Source organism: Loxodonta africana, chromosome 2 (assembly GCF_030014295.1).
Source record: "Loxodonta africana isolate mLoxAfr1 chromosome 2, mLoxAfr1.hap2, whole genome shotgun sequence".
In the NCBI taxonomy this organism is placed as follows: Eukaryota; Metazoa; Chordata; class Mammalia; order Proboscidea; family Elephantidae; genus Loxodonta; species Loxodonta africana.
In genome coordinates this window covers 154,854,853-154,877,502 of record NC_087343.1, presented here as the reverse complement: position 1 = coordinate 154,877,502, position 22,650 = coordinate 154,854,853, and the positions used below count along the sequence as shown (strand labels likewise).

General features: G+C 48.9%; 1 protein-coding gene across 1 annotated transcript; it reads left to right on the top strand.

Annotated features, from left to right (window-relative positions):
- Nucleotides 1–3,182: 3,182 nt before the first annotated feature.
- On the top strand, nt 3,183–22,318 carry PCDH12 (protocadherin 12). The gene is made up of 4 exons (XM_064277530.1): nt 3,183–6,191; nt 9,675–9,775; nt 12,716–12,867; nt 17,271–22,318. Exons 1-4 carry the CDS (start codon nt 3,312–3,314, stop codon nt 17,693–17,695), a joined length of 3,558 nt encoding a protein of 1,185 aa, XP_064133600.1. The 5' UTR covers nt 3,183–3,311; the 3' UTR covers nt 17,696–22,318.
- Nucleotides 22,319–22,650: the final 332 nt, after the last annotated feature.

The window sequence follows — 22,650 nt, the reverse complement described above, 5'->3', positions numbered from 1 at the left end:
AAAATCATGAATTCCATAATTCCTTCTGTGGACATGGGTCTGCATTAAGTGTCCCTTTAAGAGATCATCTGTGTGTATCTTCTGTTGTGCTCTTCTGGGCACAGCACAGACATGGAATTGTAAAGATCTGTGAGCCCCAGGCACCCCTTTCCTGTCTAGGTGGCTGCCTCCCATCAGGCCTCTGTGCCTTTTTCTCTGCCTCTGGCCACCAGATGGCATTCTGGAAGCATTCTCACCACCAGAGTTTTCTACACCAAAACTCCCCTGGCTTGTTCCTAATTGGCCTCCTTCCTCTCTGTGCCTTCTGATGCATTTTCCAGAGCACAGCAAAAGGAGCTTTCTGAGGCGCAAATCTGCATGATCTTGGGCAAATTACCTAACTGTTTGCATTTCATCTTCTTCAGCCTGGAGGCCTAGTTGTGGGGGTGGCACGAGATGATCCAGGTAAAGCACTCAGGACAAGGAATGTAGCTGTTCTTCTCATTATCCTGCTTAGAGCCTTCCAGAAGCTTTCTATGGCTTTCAGGACAAGGCTCAAATCCTTAGCATGGGATCCCAGGCCTTCCATGGTGTGGCAGTTCACCTTCCTCCTCCCCACTCTACCACGAAGAACCTCTTGAAGTTCTGAAAGAAGCCAGCTCACCCACCTGTATGCCTTTGCCCATTCTGCTCCTCTGCCTGCTTTGCCCCTCCCCTGCCCACCCACCTTACTTTGGCTGACTCCTCCCTGTCCTTCAGGATGCAGCTGAGTACCCCCCATGAGAAGCTTTCCCTGACCCTCAAGCCTGAATCCAGAGCCACTCCACTGGTCACCCTTTCCACCTGCGCCCCACCTGCTCCTTAGACGGTAATCCCCTTGGGAGTCACTTTGTCTTACTCACTGCCTGGCACATAGTAGGATGAATGAGGCTGTCATGCAGACTGACCGTCACCATGGGGCAATGAGCACGAGGGGCATCTCTGAGCTCGGGGTGCTGCTTAGCAGCCAGGGAGCACAGACTGTCTTCCCGCAAGCACAGGCAGCACTCTGTCGATCCCCCAAGATGAGAGAGGCCTGGGAATGAGCTTTCCTGGCCAAGAAGGCAAAGAAAAAAGCAAAGGACAGGATGATACTATCCTCACCTGAACTAAACCTTGGAAAATAATAAAAGGTAAAATAATAGTCCCGTGTATTGAGTGGTTTCTCTGTGCCAGGCACTAGGCCGAGCCACAGGTGTATCAGCTCATTGACTTCTTACCATAAACTCATGAGGAGGGTGACATTAACCCCACCCTACAGAGAAGGAAACAGGCTCAGAGAGGTTCAGTGACTTGTGTGACATCTCAGAGCTTGTGAGTGACCTGTCTCCAGAGCCACATCGGGAAATGGCCCCAGGATTCAGGCCCATGGTTCAGGTGATGGTTCACAGGCTTCAGGGAGATGGTTGGGTACCCTGAAGTGTGGAATGTGGGGTGAAAGAACAGGGTTGTGCAAAAGAAAGGACAGAGGGGGAGAAGAGACCTCAGCCATGCAGACCCAAAGGGTCCCTAGGCCTGGGATGGTCCCTCTGACAGCCGGGTCCTGAAGGCCACAGGCCTTTATGCCAACAAGCCCTGCTGATTGGGGTCATTTGGATCCAGATGGGGCACCTCTGTCCCTAAGGCTTCAGGTAAAAACACCCATCTAGGGGAAGCTGGTCCTTCACCATCACCTCAAATACTTTACAGGCCTCTGGAATCAATCTCTGGGTGGAGTGAAGGTTGGGAGCTGTGGGCAGCAGACTGAGGAGGGAAATGAGAAGCAACAAGGCAAGCTCAAAGGCCACTCAAGCAAACTGCCTGCCTGCCCCCCTCCTGGGCCTCACCTCTGTGAGAAGGTGAATGGGAGCAAGGGGGCACCTCAAAGTATCTAGGGGATTGTGGGGTAGGGCAGCAAGGGAGTTATAGGCCAAGAGACTGTCTTAAACAGAAGTGGGGAGAGAAGAGTTGGAGGAAGGGAGGGAAAGACATAGACAAAAGGGCGAGGAAACTGTGGGAGAGGGAAGAGTATAAAACTCCCTGAGACAGAGGAGCAGGAGGCTGGGGGTTCCCCAGACAGGGGCACAGACTGGACAAGACTCAGAGAACAATGGACTGTGAAGCTGGGGGAAGCAGGAAGGGGAGGGGGAGAGGAGCCACAGGGTCAGGTCAGAGAGGTCTTCTGGAGGCAAGGTGATGGGGTGGGCACTCTCACGGGTCAGTGTGGGCAGGGGGCTGCCCCAGGAGCAGCACAAGAGCCAAGGCAGCCACAGGGTGGGATAGGCCATGCAGATTTCAGCAGCCACCACAAATAATGCTTTCATTGCCTATGACTCTGGCAAGGCCCAGGCTAAAGCCCTTCATGTATTACTTCATTTAATCCTTACAACTTCCTACTGAGAGAGTTACTGTTCTGATCCTTGTGCCCACTCTATCGATGAGGTTGTGGAGGCCCAGGGAGGTTAAGTGACTTGCCCCAGATGACCCAGCTGGTAAGTTTCAACCCTGGGTTTGAACCCTGACAGTTTAGCTCTGAAGACCACTCTTTTAACCACAGCTGCTTTTCAGTGAGACAAAAATCGGTGGTCAGGTCAGAGTCAAGAATGAGAAGTAGACTAGTGTGGGAAAAAGAAAAGTGTGAGAGAAGAATATTGCGGAAAAGACAGGAATGGGGGAGATGAGGAAGGGAGGAGAGACAGGGAACTTGACCAGGTGGGCTCAGGTTCTCTGCTCACTTTGCATGTTGCAAAGGTTCCTTCCCTTCCCCACAGCAGCCGCCATGCTGCGAGGACAGCACCTTCCCATCCAGCCTGTCCCTGGAGTCAGCTGCATCTTGCTCAGCGGCAGGCCACTCAGCTTCACAGGAAGTGCTCTTTCTCTAACTGGCACTGAAACTCCCAGCCCTCCCTTTTCCTGTAGGTGGGGTTTCCATAGGAAAAAAGCTGCTTCTCTATTTCCCCAGCCTACCAACTGTTTGGAAGTCAGATCCCTGCATCCTGCTCTGCTTGGTCAAGTTCCCCTTGGGCCAGCTCTTGTCCATCACTGGCTGGAGTGGACCAGCTGGTGCCTGGTGTGGGGCCTCTCTGGACAATTTTACTTCTTTGGTGCTTGAACCTCTCAGATATCTTCAGATGAAGATGGCCCTGCCTGGGAATCCTGCTTGTTCCATCATCTAACTATGGGACAAGGTCGTAGCCATGGGTTTGGGGGCAGGAGAAAGGAGCTAACCCAGCCATCTGGAAAACATTGGAGGACTTGCCCAGCCTTTAAAGGACTCTAGTGCTTTCTGAATCTACCCCACTCTGGCGGTAAGCATGATGCAACTTCTGCAGCTTCTGCTGGGGCTTTGGGGGCCAGGTGGCTATTTGTTCCTTTCAGGGGAATGTCAGGAGGTGGCCACTCTCACTGTGAAATACCAAGTATCAGAGGAAGTGCCATCTGGCACAGTGATAGGGAAGCTATCCCAGGAATTGGGCTGGAAGGAGAGGCATGAGCTGGAGGTAGCTGCCTTCCAGGTCTTGCAGCTGCCTCAAGTGCTCCCCATTCAGGTGGATGCTGAGGACGGCTTGCTCAGCACTGGGAGGCGGCTAGACAGAGAGCAGCTCTGCCGGCAGCGGGATCCCTGCCTGGTTTCCTTTGACGTGCTTGCCACAGAGGATTTGACTCTGATTCACGTTGAGATCCAGGTGCTGGACATCAATGACCACCAACCGCAGTTTCCCAAAGGTGAGCAGGAGCTGGAAATCTCTGAGAGTGCCTCTCTGCATACCCGGATCCCCCTGGACAGAGCTGTTGACCCAGACACTGGCCCCAACACACTGCACTCATACACTCTGTCTCCCAGCGAACACTTTGCCCTGGATGTCATCGTGGGGCCTGATGAGACTAAATATGCAGAACTCGTGGTGGTGAAGGAGCTGGACCGGGAAATCCACTCATTTTTTGATTTGGTGTTAACTGCCTATGACAGTGGGGACCCCCCTAAGTCAGGCACTAGCCTGGTCAAGGTCAATGTCCTGGACTCCAATGACAATAGCCCTGTGTTTGCTGAGAGCTCGCTGGCACTAGAAATCCAAGAAGATGCTGCCCTTGGTACTCTCCTCATAAAGTTGACTGCCACAGACCCTGACCAAGGCCCCAATGGGGAGGTGGAGTTTTTCCTCAGCAAGCACGTGCCTCCAGAAGTGCTAGAAACCTTCAGTATTGATGCTAAGACAGGCCAAGTCATTCTGCGTCAAACACTAGACTATGAGAAGAATCCTGCCTATGAGGTGGATGTCCAGGCGAGAGACCTAGGTCCCAATCCCATCCCAGCCCATTGCAAAGTTCTCATCAAGGTTCTGGACGTCAATGACAATGCCCCGAGCATCCATGTCACATGGGCCTCCCAGTCACCACTGGTGTCAGAAACTGTTCCCAGGGATAGTTTCATTGCTCTCGTCATGGCAAATGACTTGGACTCAGGAAATAATGGTCTGGTCCACTGTTGGCTGAGCCAAGAGCTGGGCCACTTCAGGCTGAAAAGGACCAATGGCAACACATATATGCTGCTAACCAATGCCACGCTGGACAGGGAGCAGTGGCCCAAGTATACTCTCACTCTGTTAGCCCAAGACCAAGGACTCCAGCCCTTATCAGCCAAGAAACAGCTCAGCATTCAAATCAGTGATGCCAATGATAACGCACCTGTGTTTGAGAAGAGCAGGTATGAGATCTCCACTAGGGAAAACAATCAACCCTCTCTTCACCTCATCACTGTCAAGGCTCATGATGCAGACTTGGGCATCAATGGAAAAATCTCATACCGCATCCAGGACTCCCCAGTTTCTCACTTGGTAGCTATTGATGCAGACACAGGAGAGGTCACTGCTCAGAGGACACTGGACTATGAGCAGATGGCCAGGTTTGAGTTCCAGGTGATTGCGGAGGATAGGGGGCAGCCCCAGCTTGCATCTAGTGTCTCCATGTGTGTCAGCCTCCTGGATGCCAACGATAATGCCCCAGAAGTGGTTCAGCCTGTGCTCAGCAATGGAAAAGCCAGCCTCTCAGTACTTGTAAATGCCTCCACGGGCTACCTTCTGGTGCCCATCGAGACTCTCAATGGCGTGGGTCCAGCAGATGCTGACATACTACCACCAGCCACCCACAGCCCCCCGCCATTCCTTTTGATGACCATTGTGGCAAGGGACGCAGACTCAGGGGCAAATGGAGAGCTCCTCTACAGCATTCGGAGGGGTAACAAAGCTTGCCTCTTTGTCCTCAGCCCCCACCTGGGGCAGCTGTTCATCAATGTCACCAATGCCAGTAGCCTCATTGGGAGTGAGTGGGAGCTGGAGATAGTGGTAGAGGACCGTGGCAGCCCCTCCTTGCAGACCCAAGCCCTGTTGAAGGTCATGTTTGTCACCAGCGTGGACCACCTGAGGGACTTGGCCCATGAGCCCGGGACCCTAAGCACATCCGTGCTGACGGTGATTTGCCTGGTTGTACTGGTGGCCATTTTCGGGTTGATCTTGGCTCTGGTCATGTCCATCTGCCGAACGGAGAAGAAGGACAACCGGGCCTACAACTGTCGGGAGGCTGAGTCCACTTACCGCCACCAGCCCAAGAGGCCCCAGAAACATATTCAGAAGACGGACATCCACCTTGTGCCTGTGCTCAGGGGCCAGGTGAATGAGCCTGGTGAAGTTGGACAGCCCCACAAGGACACAGGCAAGGAAGCGAATATGAGCGAAATCTGGGACCCCTACCTGCAGGCCCCCTTTCACCTCACTCCGACCTTGTACAGGACCCTGCGTAACCAAGGCAACCTGGGAGAACTAGCTGAGAGCCAGGAGGTGCTGCAGGACACAGTCAACCTCCTTTTTAACCACCCCAGGCAGAGGAATGCCTCCCGGGAGAACCTGAACCTTCCTGAGCCCCAGCCCACCATGGGCCAGCCATGCTCAAGGCCCCTGAAGGCTACAGGCAGCCCCACTGGGAGACTGCCTGGAGACCAGGATCTTGGGGAGGCTCAGCTAAGCCCACCAGCCTCCTCGGCAACCCTGAGGCGGAAGCGGAATCTCAATGGCAAAGTGGCTCCTGAGAAAGAGTCAGGCCCCCGTCAGATCCTGCGGAGCCTGGTCCGGCTGTCCGTGGCTGCCTTCGCAGAGCGGAACCCTGTGGAGGAGCTCACCATGGATTCTCCGCCTGTTCAGGTATATCAGGTGTGGGCGGTCCCTTTCTGGTCACCTCTGGACCACCAACAATGGCATCAGACACCCCTATTACCTTCACGTTCCTTCCATCCATACCTACATGGTGCATGGTGTGGGAGTGGTTCAGGGCACAGCTCTGGGGTCAACAGAACTTAACACCTGCTTGATCCTAGGCAAATCACTCACTGTCTCTGAGCCTTAGTCTCTTTATCTGTAAAAGAGGGATGATAGGAAGAGTATCCACCTTGTAGAGATGTCCTTAGGACTTGATCAGTTAATCCCTAGAAAGCATTGGCACGAGTAGATACATAGCAAAAAACAAAAGACCATTGCTGTCAAGTTGATTCTGACTTATAGCGATCCTATGGGACAGAGTATAATTGCCCCATAGGGTTTCCAAGGAGGGCCTGTTGAACTGTTGGTTAGCAGCCAAACTCGTAACCACTATACCGCCAGGGTTTCCAGACAGCAAAGGTAGCGATTAAAACCACAAGCTTTGGAGCAAGGCTGCCTGGGTTCACATCCTGGCTCTATCTCTTCCAAGCTGTGAACCACAAGGAAGTTACCGAATTTCTCTGTTGAGGGTGTTGATGTTAACAGCACCTACCTGCTAAATTTACTGTGGAGATGAAACAAGTTAATGAACTTAATGCCCTTAGAACAGTGTCTGGCAGGCACGCAGTGCTCAGCAAATGATTACTATTGTCCTAAGTACTTTGCAAAGCACTTTCTCATATTCACTACCCTCGTCTCATCTGGGCAACCTCCCTATGAAGTAGGCCTGCGTGGGCATCATTGCACCAGCTCAGAGGCTACATTTGACTTGCCTGAGATTCTATAGCCCATAGGCTGAGTGCAGTGGAAACAGCCTTGGAACTTGGGAGTTTAGGCAGATCTGGGTTCAAATTTCAGCACAGTCACTTAGAAGCTGTGCAATCTTGGACAAACCTTTTTACATTTCCTCACCTATAAAATGGGGATTGTAATTGCAAATTTTTCCTGCAACTACCTCCCAGAGGGGTGTTAGGATTAAACGGGATGATGAATGACAAAATATGTCTAGTGACTTGGGATTTCCTAGACACAAATGGGAAATCTTTTCCAGGGTTGGTGCTTGATCTCACACCCATATCCGCTCCTCTGAACCCTTGTATAATTTTCACTGTGCCAGGCTGCTTGCCCAAAGCACACTTCTGTTTGGTCAGGCCATCAGCTTAGGTTTCTGCAGAGCAAGGACACAGCTTCCTTCCCGCATTCTCTCCCCAGGAAGCCACCTGGAGTGAGCCCAGATGCTGTAGTAGAAGTCTTGCCGTGGGCTCCATGCAGCCCCAGAGGTTGCCAAAAGCCATTCATCCTTCAAGTGCTTATTGGATGAGCTCTTTGTTTTTGCCAAACACTCTGCTGGTTGCTGGTGAATAAAGACAACAGATTGAGGCACTATGGGTGATCCAACTAGGGCAATGGAAAGAAGGGTACCCATTTGGAAGTAACTTGAGGGTAAGAGGCAGCTTGCCCAATGTACATCTCTCGTGTGCTGTACAGCACCACAGGAGAGTCCAGGTACTAGGTATAATTCCAGCTCTGCCACTAATTGCTATGTAACCCCTGTGAGCCTCAGTCTTCACATCTGCGAAATGGGTGCGATAGTATCTCTTCCCTTGGGTTATTTTAAGGATTAAATGAGATTGTATACCACCCAATAAGTTATTAAGTGATTGTTATAGGATCTATTAATAAATGATTTATACACTTTGGCTCATTTCATCCTCATAACTACCACACAACCTAGGTTTAACTATTATTCCCATTTTTACTGCTGAGAATACTGAGGTTCAGAATGCTCAAGTAATTCCTCAAGATCACACAGATGGGACTTGGGGCAGAGGCAGACTTAGGGTTTGAAGCTGAGTCTGACTGACTTAGAGTCTGGGCTCTGTGAAGTGACCCTGTGTGACAGTGCCCAGCACAATGCTGGTTGCACAGGAGCGTCCCTTAAATGTCAGCTATCATTCAGACAAAGGTTGTCAGGTACCTTAGGAGGGCTTCTGGGCCTCGGCCAGAGGCTCAAGTTGGGATCAGCCCTGGGGTGGGCAATGGGACTCTGACCTTCCCAAGTCACAGTGAGACCCCAGTCCTGGCCACCCTTCTTCTAAATCTCCTTTCAGGTTGGCACTTCCTGCCTCGAACTGCCCAGAGGGGCAGAGTTGGCCTCCTCATGGAGGAATAGGGTGAGCCCGGGAGGCAGGGGCTGGGTTTCCAGGAGTGATAACCCAAACTCCTTGCCTTTGAAGAACATTCTTAACTTTTTCAAACCATCTAATTAATCACAACCTGTGAAAAAGTCTGGGTGGGGATTTCTAGCCCCACCTTAGAGATGAGGAAACTGAGGTCTGAGAAGGTTCAAAACCCTGCCTGATGTTACACAACAAACTAGAAATGGCCTGAACTAGAACTCAGCCTCCCAAGACTTGGCCTGTTGCCTTATCCCTCACAAGGCCCTGAAGGGCCTGGCCATGACATCTCACCCACCCCCACTCCATTCTCCAGCTTTCCTGAAACGCCACCATCTCTTCCGGCCTTTCAGCCTCTCGGCCTTTCCGTTTGCAGTGCTTTCTGCCTGAAACCTACCCGTCACTCCTCCCCCAGGCTCTCACCCCAACTCACCTTACCAAACTCCTGTGGAAACTTCGGGACTCAACGGAGATGCCTGGCACATAGTACGAAGTTAATAAACATTTGTTGATAAACGAATAAATTTTCCCCAGTACCCCTCTCTTGCCCCCCAATCAGGTTAGGGGCCCTCCTCAGCTTCCACAGACCCCTATCCTTTCCCAACCACCAATGCATCCTTCCTGTAGTGACCACTGCTTCCTGTCTTCCCTGAGAGACTGTGAGCCCCCTGAGGGCAGCGACTGAGTCTTGTTCTCCTTCTTATTCCCATACATACCAAGCACAGTGCCTCGCACAAACAAGTCCTTATTAAATACTTGTTGAGTGAATGAAAGGATGGATAAACAAATGATTAAATAGCACCTTTTTGCCTTCTCCACATCATACATCTGGCCCACAAAAATCAGCTGAGTGTTTGAATACTGTTGAAGGGGGAAAATAGCTGTTTGTTCAAGATAATCTTTATCAATGTAATAATAAATTTATGGTCAAGAAATGCCTTTTTCATCCCTATCCCACAGATTCCACCATAAGCAGGTCACTTTGGGGAGTGTGGGGGAGGAGGATGGGCCCAGGGGCCCCTATTCTCTCCCTCAAGCAACCCAAATCCTGGGATGACATGGCAAAGCAGGGAACCTGCCCACACAGGTCTCTGTCTGAGATACCAGGCACCATCCCCCACCTGATCACACAAACATCTGAAGCTGAAGGAAAGACTATAAAAAGAAAGCACCGGCACTGAGGGAAACATCCGGCGAGGAAGTGTGCTGGGTCGGAATTGTGTGGAGTCAACAGATTTTTCCTGTCTTGTAGCAAATTTCCCAGCTGCTGTCCTTGCTGCATCAGGGCCAATTCCAGCCCAAACCAAACCACCGGGGAAATAAGTACTTGGCCAAGCCCAGCAGCGGCAGCAGGTAAGCAGCACATAGCCCCGCAGGTTTCTGCAGCCCCTGCACCACCATGGCCCTTACCCATGTGATCACCTCTGTGCTGTGAGGAAGGGGTGAGCCCAGCCCCAGACCCTGCTTCCCTGGGAGAGTGCAGCAGACACCACTCATCCCCCATCCCAACGGGCTTGGTCCTGGCCAACTGTATTTATGGTATTTACAGGACCCAGAGTCACTAAGGAAATGACTTCATCCTCAGAGCTCTGACTGTCTTTCCCCTGGCTGCAGAGGTCCTGGGCTATCAGCTTTAAATCTGTAACTTTCGCCTGTCTTTCTCTTGACCTTAAACATAATATGAAGGCCCTCTATAAAGGTCACAGATGTGTGGGTGTGTCCCTTTGGGTAGTCCTAGAATTGAGGAGACCTCAAAAGGACATCTAATCTAACTCCTTCTTGTTACAAATGGAGAGACTGAGGCTCTAAGTAGTTTGATCCAACCTTATGTAAACTTGAGCAAGTCAGATAAGCTCTTAGGGTCTCAGTTTCCTCATTTGTAAAATGGGGGTCCCAACACTTCCCTTGTACAGATGTCGGAAGGATTTAATGATCAAATGTATTCTAAGCCCATAGTCCAGTGCCTGGCACATAGTAGGTGCTAAAGCAATAATAAGTCTTTTCCCCTTGAGGCAACTTTGCTCAAGGTCACACAGCAAGGGAGGTGGCAGAGTTGGGACTGGTTCTCAGGGCCTGGATTCCTGGTTCAGTGCTTTTGCCGTGACATCTTGTAGCTTCTTTTTAGCAAAGATGGTGAGAGGTACAGAGTAGGGGCGAGTGTACACACTCAGGCTCACATGGCCTGGGCTGGAATTCTTGCTCTATCACTTAATGCATGGGGACCTTGGGCAAGCTGCATAATCCTTATAAGCCTTGGTTGCTCATTTATAAAATGGGGGTGTTAGCAAAAGAACCCTTTACAGGTGTGAAAGGTTTAAATGAGAACGTACCCTGCTCAATCAACATTACTGTTGGAGGTAGTTGCCGTCAAGTCAGATTTCAACTCATAGTGACCCCATGTGACAGAATAGTGACCCCATGGGATGGACTGCCCCATAAGGTTTTCTAGGCTGTAATCTCTACAGGAACAGATCACCAAGTCTTTCTCCTGTGGAACTGCTGGGTGGATTCAAACCACCAACGTTTTGACTAGCAGTTGAGCACTTAACTTTTGCACTACAAGGGCTCCTTCAATCAACTTCAGTTGTTGTTATTGTTACTCACCAACTTGCCACCTCCCTACTGGTTCCTTCACAGCAGCAGAAGTGGCCAAGAAGGCCCCCAGGCCTTAAAGCCTCTCAGAAAGCCTTCCCATCTGCCAGGGGGAAGGGCCAGGTCACTGCCCTCATGTCAAGACAGTCCCAGCCGGCCTCCCCCCAGGGTTTATGGGAAAGAGCTGTAATCTCAATAGGAGCATGTCACCAGGGCTTTCTTCCACGGTATTGCTTGGGTGGGTTTGAACCACCTACCTTTGGTCAAGTGCAGGCAGCTTGCCTACAGAGCAGTTCTGCTCTACAACACACAGAGATGCCGTGAGTCAAAATCAACTCCGTGGCAACAGGTTTTTTGTGTATGTTTTTTTATACAAAAGAGGGAGCTGGATGCAGCCAGTGTGAGCAGTTTTAGGATGCCTCATCTCACATCCTCCACAGACCTGCTCTTCTGCCCTGGAATTTGACCTCCAACAGGGAGGATGGGACATTCAGCCACCCATTCTACAAAATATTCATTACCTACTATGTGCCAGGCAGAGCCCTGGTGGCACAGTTGTTAAGAGCTCAGATGCTAACCAAAAGGTTGGCAGTTCAAATCCACCAGCTGCTCCTTGGAAACCCTATGGGGCGGTTCTACTCTGTCATATAGAGTTGCTATGAGTCGAAATCAACTTCATGGCAATGGGTATATATATGCCAGGCAGGAGCCCGGGTAGCACAGTGGTTAAAGCACTCAGCTGCTAACTGAAAGGTTGGTGGTTCAAACCCACCAGCAGCTCCAAGGGGGGAAGATGTGGCAATCTGCTTCCGTAAGAATTTACAGCCTTGGAAACCCTATGGGGCAGTACTACTCTGTCCTATAAGGTCACATGAGTCAGAATCGACTTGTTGGCAGTGGATTCAGATGTGCCAGGCACTGTTCTGAGAGAGTAGGGAGTAAGACAGACAAAAATCTGCCCTCATTGGAGCTCACGTTTTGATGGATGGACGAATGACTGTATTGCTTCCCAGGCTTTGAACCAGTTTGGTCTAGTTCAAACCTCTGCTGAGAATTTGCATTTCTAACAAGTTCCCTGATAAGAATTAGCATTTCTACCCCAGATATATTGAATTAAAATTTACATTTTAACAAGATCCCCGGTTGATTCTTATGTATAACTTCCTGGGAACTTGTTAGAAATTCAGATTCTCAGCAGGGGTTTGAACCGGAGGGAACCATTTCAAAGACCTGATTGGTTCAACTGAAGTTTACTAAATTCCTCCTACTCTGTGCCAAGAGCTGCAAAGGCATTGGAAGAACAATGGTAAGTAATAGTATCAATGCATTCATAATTACCTCCATTTGTTGAGTGTTTAGGAGCTGTCAGGCACTATGCTAAGCTTTTCATATACAAAGTCTAATTTTACCCTCACAACAACCCATTAAAAATAACCTGCTGCAGTAGGTAAAAAAAAAAAAAAAAATTTTTTTTTTTTTAATTTATTATCGCCATTTTACAGATGAGGAAACTGAGATTCAGAGTAAGCAACTGGGTTGAGATTACATACCCAGGTTGGTCTGGCTCTGAAAGCTGGCCTATATATCTACTTCCCTACATGGATAAACAAATGCAGGTGTGAATAGCATGAATGAATGAATAGAATGAAAGAATCTATGCTTGCATTTCCTCACTAGCGGACTGGTTGGCTTCCTTTACAGGAGTGCAGTGCTAGACACGGAAGGCCCAGGTGCCAGGGTTGGTGGCCAGGCAGAACTAGACCAGGAAGAAGGGCTCTTGGACCCTGAAGAAGACCTGTCTGTAAAGCAGCTGCTAGAAGAAGAGCTGTCGAGCCTACTGGACCCCCACACAGGTAGGATCTCCCCATGGTCATTCCAACACTGCTTCTGCCTTCAGAGTCCTCACACTCTCCAGCTTCAGAGTTCTACTCCAATCTACCGCAGGGAAACACAGCCATTATTTTTTTAGGGAGGAACACTGGCTATATTTTACTTCCCTTGGAGACTCAGAAGGTATTCGTTTGTTTAAAGACCAGGCTCTACTTTATTAATTTTAAAAGTCATCATAAGGCAGACAATTATTGAGCTCTTGCTGTATGCTAGGCACTGGGGAAGCATCTTGCTTACATTATCTCATTTAAGACTCCAAATAATTCTCTGAGGTAGGTATTATTATTAGCTCCAGTTTACAAATGAGCTAACTAAGGCCCAGAGAGGTAAAGTACCCACGGTGATTGAAGAGAAGCTGAAACCTGGGCCTGCCTGGCATCAGTTGTTGTTTGCTGTCAAGTAGAGTTCAACTTACAGCAATCCTACTTGACAGGGTAAAACTGCCCCATAGGGTTTCCAAGGCTGTAATGTCTTTTCTCCTGCAGAGTTGTTGGTGAGTTTGAACTGCTGACCTTTCGGTTAGCAGTCCAGCTGCTTACCATTCTGCCACCAGGGCTCCTTGCCTGGCATCAGACTTTCCCTTAACTCCTAAACCATTCATTTGCATGTCTTTGGTGTGTTTAAATTTCCTTTCACCCTGGGAATTGAGTCAACTCTTTAATGTGCTAATACTTCTAACTGAAGCCAAAGGGGGTTTCTTCTGTAGTGAAACAATTAGTTTTGACATAAATACATAACCGGAACTTTAATTCAAGAATTGGCTAGCTGTCCCCCGCCACCCCCGCGCCCCCTGCTGTGAACACTGGCCTGCCTTCTCTAGGTCGCATACCACACCTTGGACAATCCTCAGGCTATGGTTTTTCTGTTTATGCAGTTAACAATTTATTTCTCATGTAGACATATCCTGTCTGCTCCATCTGGCTGCAAACAAGCTAAAGGCATAGCAGGGACTTCCTTTTTCCTTGGTTAAAAAAAAAAAAGTAGGAAACAGCTATTGAGCGCTTTCTATTTGCTAGTCTTTGTTTTAAGTGCTTCACCAAAATCTTATGAATAGGTGCTGTTCATTATTTCCCACTTATAAAGGAGAAAACTGAAGGGCAGAGTTGTTTTAACAGTTTGCCCAAGATCGTGCAGCTAATGGTTATTAACACTGGTGAACCGCTCTAAATTTTAGAGCTGAGTTGCCCAATAGAGTAGCCACTAGCCATGTGTGGCTATTTAAATTTATATTTTAATTAATTAAAATTAAATAAAATGAAAAATTCAGTTCTGCAGTCACACTAGCCACAGCTCAAGTGATCAGCCAACATGGCTTGTGGCTACCGCTTTGGACAGCACATATGTAGAAAGTTCTATAGGACAGCATTGTCTAGAATGTACAACTGTCCTGTCCAATATAGCAGCCACTAGCCACATGTGGCTACTGACATTTGAAAAATGGCTATCCCAATGGAGAAGTGCTGGAAATATAAAATACACTCCAGATTTTGAAGACTTAGTATTAAAAAAATGTAAAATATGTCATTAATAATTTTTAAAATATTAATCATAGTATAAAATGATAATCATTTTGATACAATGGGTGAAGTAAAAAATATTTTAAAAATTAGTTTCAGTTGTTTCTTCTTACTTTTTTTTTAGAAAATTTAAAATTACAAATGTGGCTCACATTCTTTCTCTATTGAACTGTCCTAGGCTTGGAAACCCTGGTAGTGTAGGGGTTAAGTGCTATGGCTGCTAACCAAAAGGTTGGCAGTTCAAATCCACCAGGCACTCCTTGGAAACTCTATGGGACAGTTCTACCCTGTCCTATAGGGTCACTATGAGTCTGAATTGACTCAACAGCAATGGGTTTTTTTTTTTTTTTTGATTGGACTAGGACCTATGTGCTAGGTTCCCACAGGGTCCTGTCTCCCTACAGCAGAGCAGGCACTTAGTGCATGGGGACTATAAGAAGTGGGGCTGGAGTAGGGGGAATGAAGAAGGAAGCAGAGATAGAAAAAGCCTTTGCTGTTCATAGGGCTGGGCTGTGATGGGGCTACTCGTGTAGGTGCCTGAGACTGGGGCCTTTCCTACTCAAAAGCCCCATCTGATGATGTGATGATAACAGTATTTTACTGATTGCATCAGCTCATTGGATTCTCACAACAACATGACAAGATGAGTGCCGCTATCTCACCATTTTATGAGGCGAGAGAGGCTCAGAGAGGTTAAGCAATTTTCCTAAGGTCACACTGCCCCTAAGTGGCAAAGCTGGAAAATCAAACCCAGGTCAGCTGGCGCCCACCTCCAGCTGGCGCTGGTGGGTGATGCCAAGTGAATTCACTGTGCGTCTTCAGTCTCACCATGTTCTCATTCGCTCCAGTGATTTTCTCATTCCAAGCTTCGCCCTTTCTGAAGTTCTCTGACCCTTGTACGAGGAAAGGCCTGATTCTGTAACACCAAAAGTATTTCCATATTATTGCCTCAAGTCTCAGGGAACTAAGGTTTACAATTCCCGAGTGTCGAGGGTTAATATTTATGTTCACTCAATCATTCAGCAAACATTCACTAAGTCTGGGGCACCAGGCGAGGCCAAAGGATCCATTAGAGGAGGGGCTCAGCCCCACCTCACTGCCTGCATAGTCTAGCACTGACCATGAAAGAAGGAGAGTCATTTATCAGTATAATTACCTTTATTTTTTTAATAACTTTTTCAAATTACAAAATAATATTTCACTAATGTAGGAAATATAGATAATCAAAAAGAATAAAATCACTTCTGCCCAAGGGTAATTTCAGTTAACACTTTGGCATATCTCCTTCTAGTCTTTTTTTTTTTTAATGCACAGATTTCAAACAACTCATCTTAAGGAAACATTACATAAATGTTAAAGTAAATTTTGTACCTCTTTTCTTTATGTTTAAATTTTTTTATAATAGTTGTAAATATATATATAACACATTTGTCAATTCAACATTTTTCAGGTATAAAACTTAGTGATATCAATTACATTACTCATGTCATACAACCATTACCCTTAACTGCTGCAAAATTTCCCATCGCCGTAAACAGAAACTCACTGCCTCCCAAATAATGGCTCCCCTCTTCCCCTTTCATTAGCCCCTGGTAGCCACTAATAAACTTTGGTCTCTATACATTTGCCTATTCTTGTTTCTACAGTTTCTTAAACACAAGGCTTCTACTTTCCTTTCTTCCCTCTGACTTGGCCTGTACAGTCAGACCAAGGGCTAGTTTTTTTAGAGCAATTTTCCGTGGAAGAGTTGGGAAAAGGAGAAGTGTGAAGATGGCATTGGTGATCTAAAACCAAAAACCAAACCCGTTGCCATTGATTCTGACTCATAGGACCCTATAGGACAGAGTAGAACTGCCCCATAGAGTTTCCAAGGAACGCCAGCAGATTCAAACTGCCGGCCCCTTGGTTAGCTGCCATAGCACTTAACCACCACGCCACCAGGGTTTCCACTGGTGATCTAGAGGACAATTTTTCAATTTCCCAGCCACCAGGCTGACTTGCCACTGCCTCTGCCTCAATCCCTTTCCTGGTCGGCCCTTCCCAGCATTTCCTGTCTGCAGCTTGAGAGGTGGAGGTGTTGAGGACATGGGGTCAGATGGTGACAGAGCAGGTCTGAGGACTCCAGAGGCCTTGGATGGGCACCTACAGCATCCAAGGGGAGGAAGAATCAGCTCTTCAGAGAGCCAGCAGGATGATGTAGTCACACGGGACTCGAAGTCATCAAACCTGGGGTCAAATCCAAGTTTGGTTGCCTAGTATTTGTAACTTCTTTGAGCTTCAGTTTCTTCATCCATAAAATGGGGATAATACTCTTGGCCTCAAAGGTTTGTGTGAAAGGTAAATGAGATAATTATGTAAATTACCTGGCACCTAAATACTTAAGAAGTGATCACTATTACTGTGGATATGAACAGAAGACAGCACCAAACCAGATACCCTAGCCTTGCCTAAGAAAAGGGATTTTTTTCCCTCAACCTCAGTTCGTGGTGCCCTGAGGGGAGATGACTCCCTGAGGGGGTGAGAATCCTGGCTGTACAGGAGTGAGTGGGATGCCTAGACCTGACGTGCACCGCGGACTGGAAAATGCTTTAGAAACAGGGCAATTTCTAATTCTAGCCCTTCCTCCTGGCTCCTCCCCACCCAGCTCACCCCAGTGCTTCAGTCAGCCTCCTTCCTGCCCAGCAAGCTTCGCTGTCAGGGCCCCTTCCCTCCCTTCCCCTTCTGTCTGCCCATCTGTCCCCTTCCATTTCCCCTCCCTCCTTTGTCCTGTGCCCTCGCCCCGCCCCCAGCCCCGCCCACCGCCTGGCGCTCCCTGGCCACCCTCACTGTGTCTCTTCCTGCCTCTGCAGGCCTGGCCCTGGACCGGCTGAGCGCCCCCGACCCGGCCTGGATGGCGAGGCTCTCTTTGTCCCTCACCACCAACTACCGCGACAACGTGTGTTCCCCAGACGCTGCGACCTCTGAGGAGCCTCGGACCTTCCAGACGTTCGGGAAGGCGGCGGGGCCCGAGCTGAGCCCTACGGGCACGCGGCTGGCCAGCACCTTCCTTTCCGAGATGAGCTCGCTGTTGGAGATGCTGCTGGCGCAGCGCTCCAGCGTGGTGCCCGTGGAGGCCGCCTCTGAGGTGCTGCGGCGGCTGTCGGTCTGCGGGAGGACCCTCAGTCTGGACCTGGCCACCAGCGGGGCGTTGGGCACGGAAACCCAGGAGGGCCCTGGTGGAAAGAAGGGGGCCAAGGGCAGGACCGGCAGCAGTAGCAGCAGCAGGGGCCTGTGAATACACTTTGGGCATCTCTGGATCCAGGAACCAGGGACCTTGGGAATTGTTAGGGAGCCCAGGCTCTGAGGATCCTGGAACATGAGCTGGTTTCTAAAATCTTTGAAACTCACTGACCAGAGGCAGCCCGAGAACTTTAAGGTGACCAATGCTGCCCCTGCAAAGGAGGCAAGGGCCCCAGGACTAACAGCTGTCTCACCAAAGCAGGCTACCTTGTTAGGGACTAGCTCTGCCTGTGAATTTCTTAGAGGAGGGGGCAGTTTGGGGCTGAGATAAGTGTTTGCTGGCAAAACACACATAGAGTGCAAAGAGTTGGTCTTTTGTTGGAACAGATGCCAAGGAGTATCCCAAGCAGGAAAAGTTGGCCTTGTGGGATACTAGGGGTGGGGAGCTGGATCCTGGGGGCCCCAGGCAATGCTCTCTGACCTACTAATAAAGGTAAAGCAGTGGCTTACTGTCTGGTTTGCACTTATCAAGAGGGAGGTGGGAAGAGTGAGGACTCTTTGTCCTCCACTGGCAAGAGAGTCTTGCTGGGCCTGGACAGGACTGGGGGAAGTTGGCACACAGTGTGTTAGGTACCCAGATGATGGACATATGTACTCTTGAGCCCACTCCTCTAGTGCTACATGATCAAATAATCTGCTCAGCTGGAAAATTGGGGTAAGAAAAACATTACTATTTACGGAACATTTATATAAGCCATGCACCAGGCTTTACAATATGATTTAACTTAATTTTCACAACCCTGGAAAGGAGGTATTATTATCCCCATTCACAGACAAGGAAATGAGGCTCAGAGAGGTTGAGTGTCTTGCCCGAGACACCCCCTAAGCAGGGAGAAGAGACAGAGCCAGTATCTGGACCTAGGCTTGTCCAGCACCAAAACCCATGCCCTCAACCTTGACACTAGACTGCCAGCCAAGGAAAAGGGAGAGCCTCCAAAGGTGGGTGTTTGCCAAAGGTAGACTGGCCTGAGGGAACATTTCTAGTGCTGCTCGGGCCTGCACATCTTTGTGAACTTCCAAGCACAGAGCAAGAGAAGCTTGGATCTGGCCTGATGCAGGCCTGGGCCTCTGCAGGCCCCTGTCCTTCCCCAGCCAGCAGCCCTTCAGGTACAGAAGTCGTCTTTTCCGACCCACTGTTTGTGGGTAAATCTTCTTCGGTCACAGCAGGCTCAGGTTGTGGATTCAGGCCCTAGAGGACAGTGTATGAAATGGGTCTATGAAATGGATGTTGACAGCAGGGGACCTTCTGGGAAGGAGTGAGTGAAGAAACAGCAAATATGTTCCCAAGGCTCAGCCTTATAATTTTCCTGGAAATTTCCAAGCAGTCAGTCAGCTAGATTCTCAATAGCACAGGACTCTCTGGATGCTGAAGGCAACATTTCTTCTCTGTGTTCCTCCTTTTGTCCTCTTTTAGAGCTCAGTACTCATGACCACAGAAATGGGCCAATCATCCTTTCAACTAGGGATAATGAAAATCAACACATACTTGGAATGCAGGGTGGCATCGTCATCTCATTTTACAGATGAGGAAAATGAGGTCCAAAGTAATTAAGTGCTTAAGGGGCAGGAAGAGAACTGGGTCTCTAATCACCCGACTCCAGGCCTGAGTGATCTCTTTACAAGATCTGTGATTTTCAAGCTGGTTCACAGAGCCGTTGGGTTCTGAAGGTCAATGAGGGAGGCCAGGGGGAGATCAAGAAGGCAGGATCTTCGGGCTATCCAGGCAGGTGCTGGGCATAGAGCTGATACTTGATGTTTGTTGAATGGATGAATGAATGGATGGGTAAATGAATGCTTCAACTAGAGACCCCTTTTATCTATATAGGAGCTCCAGGGAAGATGACATTAGGAAAAAACAAGGTTGTATGATGTAAAAGCAGAGTCTAAAACTACAGCACTTGAAGTAGACCATGCTGACTGATGCCCCAGCTACTAGAGAATTTCAGTGCAGCGCTGATGTTGGGGAGGTGGAAAGGAGAAGAGATGGAGAAGGAGGTGACCTCAGGACCCTGGGACCATGGCTGGCAGCTAGACTATTGGGAACACTAGATCACTGCATCACTCTAGTTCAGAAGTCGTAAATCTGTAGTCCTTGTGGCTCCTGAATAGTAGGCCACACATTGTGTGTAAGCATTTTTCTGTGCAGAGGATACAAAGCTCTCCTCAGATTCTCAAAGGAACATGTGACCTATAAAATGTTATGCAGCGCTGCTCTAAGACACTATCAAACCTCTGCAGACATGGGCAATTTCAGTCATAAGGAGTCCGAACATTTTTACTTCAGCTCTTCATTTTATAGCCAAGGCTATGGAAGGGCAGAAATGTTAGAGGACTTGCCCAAGGCCATGTGGCAGGTTTGGGTAGAACTAGGATTTGGATGTGGGATTTAGTAGACGCCCTTTCAAGTACATCAAGAGTTTTTTTTTTAATTGTATTTTTGTTGTTGAGAATACACACAGCAGAACATATACTAATTCAACAATTTCCGCATGTACAATTCAGTGACATTGATTACATTGTAGTTGTGCAACCATTCTCACCTCTTTTCAGAATTGTTCCTCCCCCATTAATGTAAACTTACTGCCCCCTGAGTTTCCTACCTAATCTTTCTAGTTGCTGGTACAGCAGGAGTTCCTAACCCGGGGTCTTTGCTGAGACTTCAGGATCTACGAACCCTCTGAACTGCGTGCACATCCGGAAAGATGTGCAGTTTTCTAGGGGAAGGAGTCAGCCCTTTCATCCAGTTCCCAACGGGGTCTGTGACCTAAATAAGATTAAGGACCACTACCTTGCAACCCTCTAGCTCAGTCTTCAGCTCTGCCCCCCTGCAGAAGCCTGAGGAACTCATGTGTAGATCCTGTCCTGTGAAAACAGTTCTTTGATAGGGTGGGGTGTATGTATGTGAGGGTTGGCTACACTTGGCTTGTTCTCTCCCTGCATAATACAATCCACCCCCGACCCTGCACGCTGATACCAGCCCCTTTCCCAACAATAGGCTGAGAGTGAAACAGTGTATATGGTGACAGAACTGAGAGTGCTGAACAGGAAGGTTACAGAAACTTCCTGACCTCAACCAACATGTCAAAGCTGAGACTTTGGACAGGCTCAAAACAGTTCCCACCAAGCTGGGCTCTGTCCCCTGGGAGGTTGAGGTAGCAGGCAAGCCAGCAAGCGCTCAGTTAAATGTCGTCTTAATTTGGAAAGCACAGAGGGACATTTTTTATCAATAGTCAGTCTTTCCCCAGCACCAGGAGTGCAATGCGGTGCTCACTCAGAGCCTGGGGGCAGCTCGGAGATTGACAGGCAGCCTCCTTACCTGTCACCCAGCTTCGGCTTGGCAGCTCACTGACCCTACTTCTCCTCTGGCTGAAACAAGAGTGAGATGGCAACTACTACCTTGGGACTCTGGAAGAGAACCAAATCCCCAAAAGAAGACAGGTGGGGTGGGAAGGCTTAGCACCAGTCCAGCCTGGCACATAGTGTGCGTTAGCAAATAGGTACAATGTAATGAGTGGGAGGGTGCATGATCAGAAACACTCATTCAACAAATATTTTGTATTTATTGAACACTATTAAGTGCCAGAAGTAGCACTAGAACAGTAGTGCAGAGAGGGGTATACAGAATCATTCATTCATTCACCAATTATTTAAAGCACCTACTATGTGCTGGATAGGCCTGGTGCCAGTCATTGAATGGACAGGCGAGTAGATGTATAGATTACTGAATAAATATTTACTGAACACCTACTAAGTACTTAGTACCATATTAGCACTGAAGATAAAATGAACCAAACGGCCTCGTTCCTATCTAGAATTAGGGCTCCCTGAGAAGTGTCCCCGGATAAGGAAATGGATGCAGTAGAACCTCGTATAAGGTCTCATCGCTGAGGGCACTGGGGCCTGAACCTTGAGCCACCCAGCATCCTGACCCAGGCTGGATGTTGATGGGGAGCCGCCTCCCTGTCCTTCCCCCACATTTCCTCTCAGGGTGCTGACAACAAGTCATTAATAACAGAGTTTTAATGGCAAAAGCACAGCAGCTCAGTCTGCCGATGAGATCCTTCCCCTGGGACTGTATCAAGACCGCAGTGTCTGAACAGCCAAGGATTTTTGGTCCCTTGACAACATCTCTCACGACTCTCCCATCCTTCCCTCTCCACCCAGAGAGGCCTTTCCTTTTTAAATTGGAGAGCTTAAAAATATCCCACCCCCACCTTTGGCACCCCGAACTGAATCAATGTTTAACTTGCAAGAAGGAGAGCTGCACCAGCTGTCCCCACAGGATGCCCAGTGCCCATGGACTATCTGAACTGCCCCTTGGCTCCCAGGCACAGTCAGGAGGAAGCTGTAATCAAAGAACCCAAAATGACAACATGAGGGGACAAGGCTGGTGAGTGGGGCTCTGTGAGGAGGGCAGGAGGTGACATTTTACACAGAGCCTTCCGAACAGTGCCCCAGGAAGCTTAACAGGCAACCTTCGGGGAACAGGTCTGCTCAGGGCAGTGAGGGAAACACTGGGTTAACCAAGTTCTTTACTGTAGGACTTCTTGGAACTTTGAATATGCTGATATGCAATGTGAATCTATAAAAAGGGGATGTCTAGTGCAGCGTTTCCCAAACTTATGTGACCACAGAAATCTTTTTTTTTTTTTTTTTGCAGAGTGATTAGTGCACTGCACAGCTTTAAAACCAAGCTTTGACCATGCATATTGAGCTCCTGCAGGCCCCTGCATGGGGCACTGGGCTAAGTGCTGGGGATACTGAGACACAAAGAAGACAGGGTCCCTGCTCCCAAGGAGACAGGCATGTGAGGGTCTGGTGGGGGTTAGGCCGGTGTGTAGGGCAGCTGTGGAAGAGGAGCAGAGGACCGGGGCGGGGGGGTGGTGCGGGGAGCTGCTGGGGCAAGAGGAAGCTTAAGGTACCATCAGTGAGAGCTAGGCCGGGACCACT